At 37.2% G+C, this 14,194-nt stretch overlaps 1 protein-coding gene across 2 annotated transcripts; it reads left to right on the forward strand.

Annotated features, from left to right (window-relative positions):
• Positions 1–907: 907 nt before the first annotated feature.
• tnfrsf13b (TNF receptor superfamily member 13B) lies at positions 908–13,134 on the forward strand. 2 transcript variants are annotated; one of them, XM_084134578.1, is made up of 5 exons: positions 908–937; positions 2,571–2,740; positions 5,723–5,839; positions 10,253–10,507; positions 12,246–13,134. In XM_084134578.1, exons 2-5 carry the CDS (start codon positions 2,623–2,625, stop codon positions 12,473–12,475), a joined length of 720 nt encoding a protein of 239 aa, XP_083990704.1. In that variant the 5' UTR covers positions 908–937; positions 2,571–2,622; the 3' UTR covers positions 12,476–13,134. The 2 variants fall into 2 exon arrangements, with proteins under 2 accessions (XP_083990704.1, XP_083990705.1); XM_084134579.1 differs by lacking the exon at positions 908–937 and having other exon boundaries at positions 2,612–2,740; positions 5,619–5,839.
• Positions 13,135–14,194: the final 1,060 nt, after the last annotated feature.

Here is a 14,194-nt window from a genome sequence, read left to right on the forward strand (position 1 = left end):
TTGAGGGGACAGTCATTTGTAGTGGTGTCTGAAACCATAGTGGATGTTATCGAGTGCACTCATTCAATCCCATAATGCCCTGCAACAACGATTGTACAACCAATGTGCGCTCGACAGCTAGAGAATACCCATAATGCACTGTGAGGGTCATGCCAAATGAATTCCCACGTGTCGCCAGAAGAATCATTCATCCATCCGTTTACAAACCACTGGTCCAATGTGGGTACAGCGTAATATCATACAATATCATTCACCCCTTCAACTGCACTATATTAGTGGATTCATGTAGGGAATAGTGAATGAGGGTATAGGGGGCGATTTCGGATTTCGACGATCTACTCCATCTGTGTTTAGATAGGCAAATTTGACAAGCAATAATAGATGATTTGGGGATTTTGAGCTGAAATTTCACACACACATTCTGGGGACACTATAGATGTATATTACATCTTGTGAAAAGGGGCGTAATATGTTACCTTTAAATGAAACTTACAAGTGTTGATAAAAAAAGCATGAAGCGAGAGGCTTTCAAATCAGAGGCTCTGTTCTTTCTTTTGATATATTGCATGCTCAAATATTCATACAACAAAATACTTTGAAAGTTTTGTGAAAAAACTGAACATGATAATAAAATATATATATATATATTTTACGCAGGCAGTGAAAGAGTTAATGCAACAGTTGCAGGTTTACTTTTCTTCTTTGCTTCCTCTTCCAAAACGCTTTGGGTTTTCACGTTCTCAGATTTACATGTATAATAAACTGAGACATGTATGAAATCATCAGATGTTTTCTGCATGTAATAAAAAGCAGTTGCATTAGCGTGGTCTCCTGAGACTGTGTGTGTGGTCACAGTCAAATTATGTGCTGGTACAAATAAACTCACACACACAGAAACTAAACCACAGACCACCTCATGCCTTCAGTGCAACTCGCGGTAAGTCATCTCTAAACTAACACACGCTCAGAGAGAAAAGCTCGCAGTAAAACATGCTTATTTGAGGATGCTTTACAAGTGTAATCCAAATGTGTTACTAATTATTTGTGAAATTTACTATTACAATCCTACACCATCTTTTTTTCAGTGTAGAAAGAGTATAAATGTGCTTGATATTTACAGGCTATTAACAGATTCACAACACTTATGAAGATCATTTAAAAAAACTAACTTTTAATGGATCGTAATGGAGATGAATGGATTGTAAGAACTTTTGGTAACACTTTATTTTACAGTGTCCTTGTTACACGTTACATGTAATAATAACTATATAATATGCATGAGAGCAACTAACCCTACAGTAAGTGCATGTGGTTAATTATTACTACTCAGTACTTAAATGTTTTAATTACACTGTTACAAAATAAACAAAAAATATAACCGTAAAATAAAATGTAACTGAATTTTTTAATGTTGCTTATAATAGTTTAACAGGTACAGTTGAATGCTTATTATTATTATTGGTAATATATGTGTGTGTGTGTGTGTGTGTGTGTGTGTGTGTGTGTGTGTGTGTGTGTGTGAGAGAGAGTGTGTGTGAGCATGTGTGTGTGTATGAGCATGTGTGTGAGTGAGTATATGTTTGAGTGTGTGAGTGCGTTAGTTTGTGTGTGTGTGTGAGTTTGTGTGTGTGAGGGAGGGTGTGTGTGTGTGTGTGTGTGTGTGTGTGTGTGTGAAAGAGAGAGAGTGTGTGTGTGTGAGAGCATGTGTGTGTGTATGAGCATATGTGTGAGTGAGTATATGTTTGAGTGTGTGTGCGTGTGTGTGAGTTTGTGTGTGTGAGTGAGTGCGTGTGTGTGAGTGCGTGTGTGTGTGTGTGAGCGTGTTTGTGAGTGAGTATATGTTTTTGAGTGTGTGTGTATATGTTTTTGAGTGTGTGTGTATGTGTGTAAGTGTGTGTGTGTGTGTGTGTGTGTGTGTAAGTGTGTGTGTGTGTGTGAGCGTGTTTGAGAGTGTGTGTGTGTGAGTGCGTGTGTGTTTGTGTGTGAGTGGGTGTGTGTGTGTGTGTGTGTGTGTGTGTGTGTGTGTGTGTGTGAGCGTGTTTGTGAGTTTATGTGTGTGTGTGTGTGTGTGTGTGTGTGTGAGCGTGTTTGTGAATTTGTGTGAGTGTGTTTGTGAGTTTGTGTGTGAGCGTGTTTGTGAGTTTGTGTGTGTGAGCGTGTGGGTGTGTGTGTATGTATGTGTTTGTAAGTGTGGTTAAACAGTTTAACAGGTAAAGTTGAATGCTATAGTATAATGATATTATATTTTATCATATATTTTAATATATATATATATATATATATATATATATATATATATATATAATAACAATTAATATAATTTGTATGTCCATCAAGCAAAGCACTTATAAATATAATTATTTTAGTTCAACGTGAAACTAACAAACGTTTATCAAATCCATGGAATCTAAAATCATTTTGTCCACATCTGTACATGTGTGCTCATCTTTAACTGTAAATGCCAATCTGAATATGACCGACCTTGCTTTGAATGAGTCACATCTGAAGATCAGCTTCTGTGTGATGAATCCTAAGACTGAATATGAGTTTTTGCATCTCTTTGCTTTAAGCTGTCAGTCCCTCATGACTCAGATAAACACAGGTGTGTGTGTGGACTGAGCGATGGCCCAGCGCTGTGGTGAAGGCCAGTACATGGACCGGCTGGTGCGAGAGTGTGTGTCCTGCAGTCTGGTGTGTCACAACAACCCGGTGGCGATCATACGCTGCTCTGAATACTGCGGTGAGTTACACTGTCTGGAGCTCATAGTAGCTCACTTAAAGGTGCAGAGTGGGATTTTTAGCGGCATCTAGTGGTGAGGTTGCGAACTGCACCCAACAGAAGTTACGGTGGCCGACAGGAAGTGATGTCGTCGTCTGAGACAGCAGAGAAGAGCCAGTTAAGCAATGAGGTTTCTTTACAAAGATATATTAAGAAATTAGGTTTACTTGATTTTTCAGTAAAACGATGTTATTGCGAATAGTATTGTTACTTGTTTATCATTGTGTCAGTGTTTTATTTGCAGACTTTAGCTCGCTTCTTTGCACGAATACCAACATAGTGACGAAACGCGTTTGTCCGTTTTGAGTTCCTGTAGAAACATGTCGATTGTGTGTACGATGTGTGTGTACTGTAGACAGAAATGGCTCTTTCTATGGTAATAAATACATAATGGTTCATTATGTAAGGTCTTTATACACCACTGAAAACATAGGTATGTATATATTGCATTTCTGTCAACAGATCCTCCTAAATATAACACAATGCACTTTTAAAGGGATAGTTCACCCCAAAATTAAAATTAGCCCATGATTTATTCACCCCCAAGTCATCCCAGGTGTATATGACATTCTTCTTTAAGACGAACACAGAGTTATATTGACTTCTGCCACAAGAGTAACCTGTGACGCGTGTATGATGTAGGATGTAGGAGTATCGTAAGTTTAGACGCCTCTCTCAGTTTAAACAAACATGGCTGTGCAATACACTTCTTCTTCTTGTTGTTGTTGTTACTGGCCGCTCACTCCTAGGAGTATTACCAGAGAATGTCTAATAAGGGGAGAACTTCCACTCTCAGTAAACTTCCGGCTTCTGAACTGGTTGCAGTTCCACTCTGGCTCCACATGAGGGCGCTCACAGGACGAGTGCAGTTCCACTCTGGCTCCACATGAGGGCGCTCACAGGACGAGTGCAGTTCCACTCTGGCTCCACATGAGGGCGCTCACAGGACGAGTGCAGTTCCACTCTGGCTCCACATGAGGGCGCTCACAGGACCAGTGCAGTTCCACTCTGGCTCCACATGAGGGCGCTCACAGGACGAGTGCAGTTCCACTCTGGCTCCACATGAGGGCGCTCACAGGACGAGTGCAGTTCCACTCTGGCTTCACATGAGGGCGCTCACAGGACCAGTGCAGAATGAATGGAGGTCTATGGCGCTATACCCCTCAAAATCCACTTTTCTCAGGATATAATTTTTTGTCTAGTAATTTGAATGTTGTATTCGAAAGGAGATGCAAAGAAATTACACATTGCTGGGTGTTAGATTTTTTAGAGTCACTTATTTGCTTTAAAAAGTCTTTTAAAGTGTCAATGACGTCATACACATCGTACGACCAGAGACACTGCTTTACGGCAATCCTTCACTCACTTTGGTGCTTTCGCGCTCTGCACTTTCTTTTCTCTCGAGGCATGGACAACACAGTTGACACAGGCAAACACACGTGCTAGAAGAGTTTTGTTTTTTGTTTTTAAAAGACCATCAAGCGGTATCTCTGGTCGTAATCAGTCCTTCACTGACCAATCAGTGTTCATTAGCAGAATGCTAGCGTGTTATGGGCAACAACAACTCAACCTGTAAGAAATCGAAAGGACATAAGTACTCGTTCATTCAACTTTCGATCTATAACCCATGTTGAACTTGCAAAACCTACAATCAAATCTGAGATTTCTCAACGGCAATCGGGTGAAAGAGACAAATTTAGCCGTCTAGCCCCATAGACTCCCATTCATTCTGCACTCATGGGCGATCGCCCCCAGTGGAGCTCTGGTGGAACTACAACCAAAATTCGGTACAATAGGACTTAATAGGAAGTGGCCAGGCTCTCCGTAGACGGGCTCTGGTATTACTGTGCAATAAACTGAAGCTCCACTTCTAATATAGAAATCTTCTGACATTTCTCTTAAAAATTTCTAATTCACGACCGCTGTTTTGTTTTGCTCTTTCGTCTGCGCTTCCGCAATCGTCATTACGTTGTGCGTCGGGTCAGGGGTTATTCTGTTCGGAAGCCAGTGATTATAGTTTATAAAGTTATAAATATGGGTATTTCTCTGACACAAATGCATGGCTTCACTTCAGAAGGCCTTTATTAACCCCTGGAATCGTATGGATTACTTTTATAATGGATAGATGCACTTTTATTATGGATAGATGCACTTTTAATGCACTTTTATTATGGATAGATGCACTTTTATAATGGATAGATGCACTTTTAATGCACTTTTATTATGGATAGATGCACTTTTATAATGGATAGATGCACTTTTAATGCACTTTTATTATGGATAGATGCACTTTTATAATGGATAGATGCACTTTTAATGCACTTTTATTATGGATAGATGCACTTTTATAATGGATAGATGCACTTTTATTATGGATAGATGCACTTTTATTATGGATAGATGCACTTTTAATGCATTTTTATGATGGATAGATGCACTTTTATAATGGATAGATGCACTTTTATAATGGATAGATGCACTTTTATAATGGATAGATGCACTTTTAATGCACTTTTATGATGGATAGATGCACTTTTATAATGGATAGATGCACTTTTATTATGGATAGATGCACTTTTATAATGGATAGATGCACTTTTTTGGTCTTCAAAACTTTCTCCAGCCATTCACGCTCATTATAAAGCTGGGAAGAGCCAGAACATTATTTAATATAACTCTGTGTTCATCTGAAAGAAGAAAGTAATATATATCTAGGATGACTTGAGGGCGAGTAATTTATGGGAAATTTAAAAAATTTGGGGTAAACTAACCCTTTTATTTACTGAGATTTAACCAACTGGTAATATAACTTAAACACCAAAGAATCTACTTTATTTAGCTCCAGACCTGTTTAAACTACAGCCCTGGTTAAACACACCTGAAGCAGTTCAGCAGTATCGGGGAGTTGTTCTTGATGAATGACGAGAGCTGTTGTGTCGGCAGAGGCCTGGAGATGTAAAGCCGTGTCGGGTCAGTTCTACGACCGACTGCTGAAGAAGTGTCTGAAGTGCTCTGAGATCTGTGGCGGTCACCCGTCGGCCTGCTCAGACGCCTGCAAGAGTGAGTAAACCATGTGTGTTTCCTTATTTTAGTTCATTTTTTTATTTATTTGTATAGTGCTTTTCACAATACACTTCATTTCAAAGCAGCTTTACAGTAAATGCATGAGTCCACATTGCAATTTAGAGTGATCTGTTATCAGAGGAAACTGTCTAAGTTATGCATTTCAGAAATGCACATATACAAAATCACAGTTAGCGAAAAATGTATTACTTTAAACAATGTAATAATTTAATGCTGAAACAATGAGCTCATTGAAGTAATGAATATGTGTTTGTGTGTGTCCTCATGACTCGCTGAGGAATGAGTCACGTGACCTTAAACCTCTCCGAGCTTCTTATACATGACATTTCAGCTTTTAATTAAATTCTTTAAATTCTCAACTTTAAATTACTTTAAATTTGGCATGAAGGGGAGTTGCGCTGGTCTTTTCTTCCCTATATTGTGTCTATATCTGAGTGAAACGCTTCTGAAATAAGAACAAATGTGGGCGGGGCTTGATTTTGTCTGTGGGGAATTGACTGGATGGTTGAATGGTTGTGGTTTGCCATTGGCTGATCTCATGTGAGTGACAGGTTGCCCCGCCCACATCATCAGAGAAGAGAAGAGTTATTTTGATTCAAGATTATAGGAGGTACATGAATTTAAAACAAACAGTAATGTGCACGGATAAAAAATTGTCAATTTTGATTTCATGGTGACTTTAACAGTTCAGACGAGTTGCTAATAAAATAATTGAATTATTTAGGCGAGTCATTCCTGGTATTCAATGCCTTGTGGCCATCATAAAATGTAGAAAATCAAACTCAGTTTTTAAAAGAATTGTTTGTGTAGTCATGATAGGGTAATGTAAATCATTTGATAAATGTCATATACACCTAGGATGGCTTCAGGGTGAGGGAATCATGGGGGAATCTTCATTTTTGGGTGAACTATCCCTTTAATTAAAATGTTATGTTAGTTGTCCTTTTTTTATTATTATTATTTTTTTATTGAACATATATAACAGCAAATACAGTTATACCTCAAAACATAATTAAACAACAATAGAATTATAAACAGTAGACAAAAAGCCAGTAAAATAAACAGATAAAAACACTGAGCCAGGGGTAACATATCATTTAAAATAAATTAAATTAGAGAGAGAGAGAGAGAGAGAGAGAAAGAGAGAGAAAGAGAGAGAGAGAGAGAGAGAGAAAGAGAGAGAGAGAGAGAGAGAGAGAGAGAGAGAGACAGCACCGCCCTAGAGCACACGATGCAGTACACTTACCTCGGCCTGGTCATCACTGCATCGGGGAGTTTCAGTGTGGCAGTGAATGCTCTCAAAGATAAAGCTCGAAGAGCTCTATACGCAATTAAGAAAAAATTCCAAAACATTGAATTACCGATTCCAATCTGGTGTAAAATCTTCGATAGTGTAATTCAGCCCATTGCGCTGTATGGAAGTGAGGTTTGGGGTCCACTCAGTGATCAGAGCTACACTAGATGGGACAGACATCCAACAGAAGCCCTACACACTGAATTCTGCAAAATGATTCTGAAACTACAAAGGAAAACACCCAATAATGCATGTAGGGCAGAATTAGGCCGATTCCCATTGATTATTAATATGCAAAAAAGATCCCTCAAATTCGGGATGCATCTAAAATCAAGTCCCACAGAATCGCTACATTTTAAAGCTCTACAAACCCAAGAACTGAACCCCGAAAAGAGTCTCCTCAGTCAGCTGGTTCTGAGACTCACTAACCAGACTAACCCTACTAACACTAACCAGTCTCAGACCAGCACTGCTTCTCACACTAACATCAGGATAAACCAAATTATCAAACACTCTAAAAATACATATCTGGAACATTGGGATCAGGAAACTAAAACACAAAGTAAATTACAATTCTATCGAAATCTGAAATCAAATTATGAACTGGAAGAATATCTCCAGAGTGTGAGAGACACAAAGCAGAGACGGATCCTGAGCCGGTACAGGCTGAGTGTGTGTGTGTGTGTGTGTGTGTGTGTGTGTGTGTGTGTGTGTGTGTGTGTGTGTGTGTGTGTGTGTGTGTGTGTGTGTGTGATCCTGAGCCAGTACAGGCTGAGTGAACACAGTCTCGCCATCGAGACGGGCAGACACAGGAAGAGCTGGTTACCCCGAGAGCAGAGGGTGTGTGTGTGTGTGTGTGTGTGTGGTTACCCCGAGAGCAGAGGGTGTGTGTTCACTGCAGGACAGGAGAGATCGAGACAGAGACGCACTTCCTACTTCACTGTCACAAATACAGTTCAGTCAGAGAACTCTACTTCAGCAAACTCACTAACGTAATACAGAACTTTACAGCCATGACTGAAGTAGATCAGATGAAGATCCTGCTAGGAGAGGGCCAGACAGCAGCACTGGCTGCCAGATACGTGTGTGTGTGCCACAGCCTGAGAGACAGCAGGTGAATGTGTGTGTGATGTGTGTGTCTGACCTCAGTGTGTTTCCCTACTGTCCACCACAGTGACCTTCAGTGACGTGTGTGTGTGTGTGTATGTTAAAACACTGTGGTGTAAAATGTTCACAGATATTATAATTTGTTACACTGTTAATTTGTACAATTAATTTAAGTTATGCATTTAGATTTAAGTTATATTATAATATTTTATTATTTTGTACTTTATAATTTTATACTTTATAATTCTATGTGTTCCAAGCTTTGGCAATATTGTAACATGTACAGTCATGCCAATAAAGCAATTTTGAATTGAATTGAATTGAATTGAGAGAGAGAGAGAGAGAGAGAGAGAGAGAGAGAGAGAGAAAGAGAGAGAGAGATAGAGAAAGAGAGAGAGAGAGAGAGAGAGAGAGAGAGAGAGAGAGAGAGAGAGAGAAAGAGAGAGAGAGAGAGAAAGAGAGAGAGAGAGAGACACCTTGAGTCCTTTTTTTATTTTTACAAAAAAAGCATAAATATCATACTTTGTGCACAACGTAATGGACTTTAAAGCTTTGACATTGCTGGAAGAACAGACCCAAATAACATTTCAGGTCTTTGCAAAAAAAATAAAAATATATATATATATAGTTTTTTCTTTTTTCTTATTTTTTTTCCATTTTTTTTATTATTTAAACAACATACATTTTGGAGCCAGGGGAGCAAAGAAAACACATAAAACATAAATAAATAAACATTCACAAAAATACAAGACCTTTGTATTAATCAAAGATTTTGAAGACAGTTGACAAATGAACAAATTCTTTAAGGAATACTAAGAAAAGGGGCTTTTTGTTAGAAAACTTACACTTATGAATGTGAAATTTGACTAATAAAATTAACAAAGTAATTACAAAAGCCTCCTTATTCACACTGTTATCATACTTTAAATATCCAAAAATTACATATTCAAAATGCAAAACAAAATTAAAGAGTATACCTTTTCCTTAATAAACTTATAGATACCTCTCACACCATAACTTTTTCACACGACTACAATGCCAGAAAATGTGGGTTTTGTTTCCAAGTGCAAAGAGCAGAAAGAGCAGAAAGAGCAGAAAGAGCAGCGCACATCAGTGTCGTTCTTACCCTTACTAAGGAAATGTTTGACAGAATGTGTGCATTATCTTGAAAGAGATTTATTTGACCTTGTTTGCAACAAAAACGTATGAGGTAATAACCAAACACTTTCCCAATCAAGAGCATTAACACATTCAGTCCAATAAGCAATAGAGCAAGATTTGGTGACAGCCTCCTTTAAAACTGTGTTATTGTTTTTAGACTGTAAAAAACAAATTGTGCATGTACATATGTTTTTTTTTTGTTTTTTTTTATTGAGAACATTATATAAACAAAGAAGGAAACAGTCACAATGTAGAACAAATACACGAAAGAAAAAAAAGACACAAGACGGGGGTATATAACTAATCAGAAAAGATTACATATCAAAGGAAAAGATTAAAAGACTTAGGCTACATATTTCACTTGTTTTTAAAGCCTTCTTGTTACACGAGTCAGAGATAGTCCCAAAGTAATGTTGGACTTAAGTAAGCAAAACATAGAAAAGTGGTTTCTGACCTGAAAATTTACATTTATGTATATAAAATTTTGTTTAAAAAAAAGAAGAATATTTTGTTTTCGTGTAATTGCTCTTTTTTTTTTTCAATTAACAATTCCAAACAAAACATTTTCCCAAAGTAGAGAAAAATCCTTATCAATGTTCTCAATAACAAACCGGGAAAACAATTTCCTTAATAATTCAGAGTGATGGCAAAGCCTAAATAAATGCACTATAGTGTCTGGGTGCTGTTTACAAAAATAACAGTTTGCGTTAATATCTTTTTTGAATTTCTTTAAGAAGGAATTAACGGGATATACACGATGGACTACTCGAAAGGAACCTTCTCTCGTCTCATCAGCATGATGATGTCCTCATGTTTGCTGTCCTCAGATGCGGTGACGCAGGGTCCTGTGGGCGTGTCTGCAGTTCCTCTGGTCACCGGCAGGGGGCGCGCAGGGATCCACACATACACACCCGCGCTGTTCTCTGAGGCGCTGCTGTTCTCACTGCTGGGTGTGTGTGTTACTGTCCTGCTGTTCACACTGACCACCGCGATCCTGTTGCTGATCAGGAGAGCCAAACAGCAGCAGCTCCAGCAGGACACCGGCAAACAGCAGCACAACCAACACGCGCAATCATCCAAAGGTCAATATAACAACCCGAGCCTGCGCATGGGGGCGCTCTAACACGACTAACACAAGACCAAACCCAGTAAACATCATACTAGTGAAGTATACCACACAGTAAAAAAATGTTGGGTTATTTTTTTTTAACCCAACCGTTGGGTTACACATGGTCACTATGTTGGGTTATTTTCCCAAAAAATATTGGGTCATTTTTAAAATCGTTGGATAATTTCTAGTAATAACTCGGCTGTTGGGTTAAATACGTATGTTGTAAGTACACTTGTGTGTTTTGAAATTATGTACACAACTATGTAGCCTATATTTAAATTAAATTCTAGACTTCCCAAAATTTAGTTTGTACTTTAAAAATATTTTATTGTTTTATACAAATAAACAATCTGTATTTGAAAACAAAGTGTATTTTATTTATTAAAATAATGTCATAAATAAAAAACTTAACTGTTGGGTTATGCATTGGGTTAAAATAACCCACAGGTGGGAAGGTGCTAGACCGCCCCATAGTTGGGTTACTCGTTGGGTTATTTTTAACCCAACATTATTAAGTGAGCATGTACAAAAACAATCAGATGAGCCCAGAATATGAACATATAGCGTTTAATTACACGTTAAGCATTTTCCTCCCATAGAAAACCATGATAAGAAACCGCGTAACGTGGCTTACTGTACTCTAAGGCAGTGTTATTAAAAGACCAAACTCAGTAAACATCATACTAATAAACTATACTATACAGAAAAATCCCAGGATATGATTGTTGTGGAACGTGTTTAATAATGGTTCTTATAATGGATTTCTATGGAAGGAAAATGCTTAACGTGTAATTAAACTCGTTGCGATCATATTCTGGGCTCATCTGATTTTTTTATACATATATGTAAAAATGCTGGGTTATTTCAGCCCATGTTTGGGTCAAATATGGACAAACCCAACCATTGGGTTAAAACATTAATTCAAAAATGTAAACCAATGGTTGGGTTTGTCCATATTTGACCCAAACATGGGCTGAAATAACCCAGCATTGTTTAGAGTGTAGCATGGTTTATTAATAAGGTGTTTACTGAGTTTGGTCTTTTAATAACAGTCTTAGTACATTAAGCATGTTAAGCGTTTAGCGGACGAAGAAAGAAAGAGAAAAAAAGAAATGCTTTTAACAGAAAAACCTGCACCTATTAAACAGCTGCGTAGTTTTCCTTGCTTTTGAGTTTTTACATTTGGATATTGTTTCTAAATATATTTTAATATCAATTTTAAATTGTTAAAAATTTGCCATTTTTTCATTCCATTTGACTTTATATGCATATAGTAACATAGTGCTGGGTAACGATTAATCACATCCAAAATAAAAGTTTGTGTTTACATAATATGTGTGTGTGTGTGTGTACTGTGTAAAATTATGTATATATAAATACACACACATGCATGTATATATTTAAGAAATATTTGCATGTCTATACTGTATATAGGCTATATTTATACATAATTTATATTATATATAAATATAAAACATGCTACATGCATATGTGTGTATTATACAAAATAATGTTACACAGTACACACACATATATTATGTAAACACAAACTCTTATTTTGTATGCGATTAATCGTTGCCCAGCACTAGGCCTACTAATAATTAAATATAAACTAAATATTTCTATCACCATAAAATGAGAAAGATTTTTATCACAACATCCACTTGTTGAAAGTGAACAGGACTCACAGGTTTTCTTTGCTGTTTCAGATTCTCTGATGGCTCGAGCTGATGATGTGGATCAGGATCAGGATCAGGATCAGGACAGATCCAGAGCGACTGAAACATGTGTCTATTGCTTCTCTGACCACACGGTGGCGCCACACACACTCTATCAGCAGGCCGGAGAGAACACACACACACAGCACCCAGCTCTCACACACTCCGACAAGAGCCGGCCGTTCAGGATTATATGTTCACCTACTCAAACAAGCATGTGAATAATAATAATAATACTAAAGTCAGATCTCGAGAATTCCTGTGGAAAATCAGTGTCATTTTAGTTTTAATAAATGCTATATTTAATAGAGCACAACAGACTTTCTAAGCCATCTTCATCTTGAAAGTAGCCTATAGCTTTCTCGGTCATTTTCCCCATTGATACACATGCAGAAAAGTCTTGAACCATGAACAAAACCAACAGAATAACTCATAAATGACCATTTCTGATTCAAGGGCAAACACGCGCGCACACACACACACACACACACACACTTGATCCATACTTGAATCATCAATGGAAGTACAATATGAAACGATTAACTAGGCTATAAATATTCCACAAGAAAAAAAATAAAATAAATCAAGCTCACGCTAAATAGAAATTATAACATAAGTCTAAATTAAGACTTAAAAAGTTAAATTGTGACATCAATTTGAAATTATGACATACAAAAAAGTCAAAATTAAGACTTAAAATATCATGACACTACATCGAATATATAAGATGAGTCAAAATGATGACATAAATATATTATGATTAATTAAAAATAATAATTATGAGATAAAAAGTCAAAATTATGACGTTGACTTTTAAGTCATAATTTTTACTTAAATGTGTCAATTTCGATTTAGTATGATTTCTACTGTTTAAGTCACAATTTCCAAAAAAAAAAAAAAAAAGCTAATAACTCTGACTTTTAAAGTCACAATTATGACTTCCGCCTTCGACCGCTCCAGACAAGGCCCGCCATCTAGGAACGGTCAGCGTGACGTCACTCACAGTAAAATGCTGCGTTCAGAGGAGGTTGGCGTGCGCAGGAAGATCCCAAATTAAAGTTCCAGGCAATCAGAGTTCACGTTCACATTTTGACCATATGATGTCGCAAACGACACAACGAGAGCATATTGTGATTTTGTGTCAATGATCTAAATTCCCTAAGAAATGGGATAACCTTTCAGTTGAGAATGTGTTGGTTTGTGTTTTTATATGCAGCAACTCAATATTACAGGTTTGACTTGTACTTTTTAAATGTTTTCAGTTGTACTATAGTAGCTGTTTAATGTCATGTTAGCATACGCCTTCGTTTTGTTATACAGTGTTAGTTTAGCAAAATCATCTGCTGAAGTTTATTGCAGATATAAATGTTCATACATGCATGCTTGCTTTGACTGTTCCAATATGGCGGACGGCTTACATACAGCAGCCCATCGAAACAGCTGCTAATGAGGCATCTGTTACTCTACAGCTACACGACAGCTACTAAACACAATATTGTGTCTTAGAAACACATTTAATCGTTTAACAACATATATCTGTATATTCTGTGGAGAAAACAAATAGGATTTTATCTCCCAGAATCCTACTGTTGAGCGGTCACTACAGGGAAAACATATATTCGAATATATATCACCATACTTTCACCCAATGATTAACCACTGTACATTATGACAACTGTTTTGCATCACAATTTTTCTGAAATATTGTTTAAATATGCAATTGAGGTATTATCTTATTAAATATGCAGTAATTTGCAAACATTTTCAGAAGAGAAATCTGAAAATATTAAAGTGAGGTTCATAATTCTTTGATTTTGTTGACATGTACAGGTTTTTAACAGTGTATTTTGGATTTCTGTGTATCACTCAATAAATCAGAAAATTCTGTCAACAGACAGCAGCAAAATACATTTTCGCCATGTTTAAATCAGGCAAATGAT

This window comes from Abramis brama (assembly GCF_963993115.1).
Source record: "Abramis brama genome assembly, chromosome: 14".
NCBI classification, from domain to species: Eukaryota; Metazoa; Chordata; class Actinopteri; order Cypriniformes; family Leuciscidae; genus Abramis; species Abramis brama.

Bases quoted from the DNA above. Each gene is read 5' to 3' on its own strand.
- tnfrsf13b (XM_084134578.1), top strand. From the start codon at position 2,623: ATGGCCCAGCGCTGTGGTGAAGGCCAGTACATGGACCGGCTGGTGCGA. The intron at 2,741-5,722 runs GTGAGTTACACT...TTGTGTCGGCAG, and splicing joins ACGCTGCTCTGAATACTGCG to AGGCCTGGAGATGTAAAGCC. The intron at 5,840-10,252 runs GTGAGTAAACCA...TGCTGTCCTCAG, and splicing joins CTGCTCAGACGCCTGCAAGA to ATGCGGTGACGCAGGGTCCT.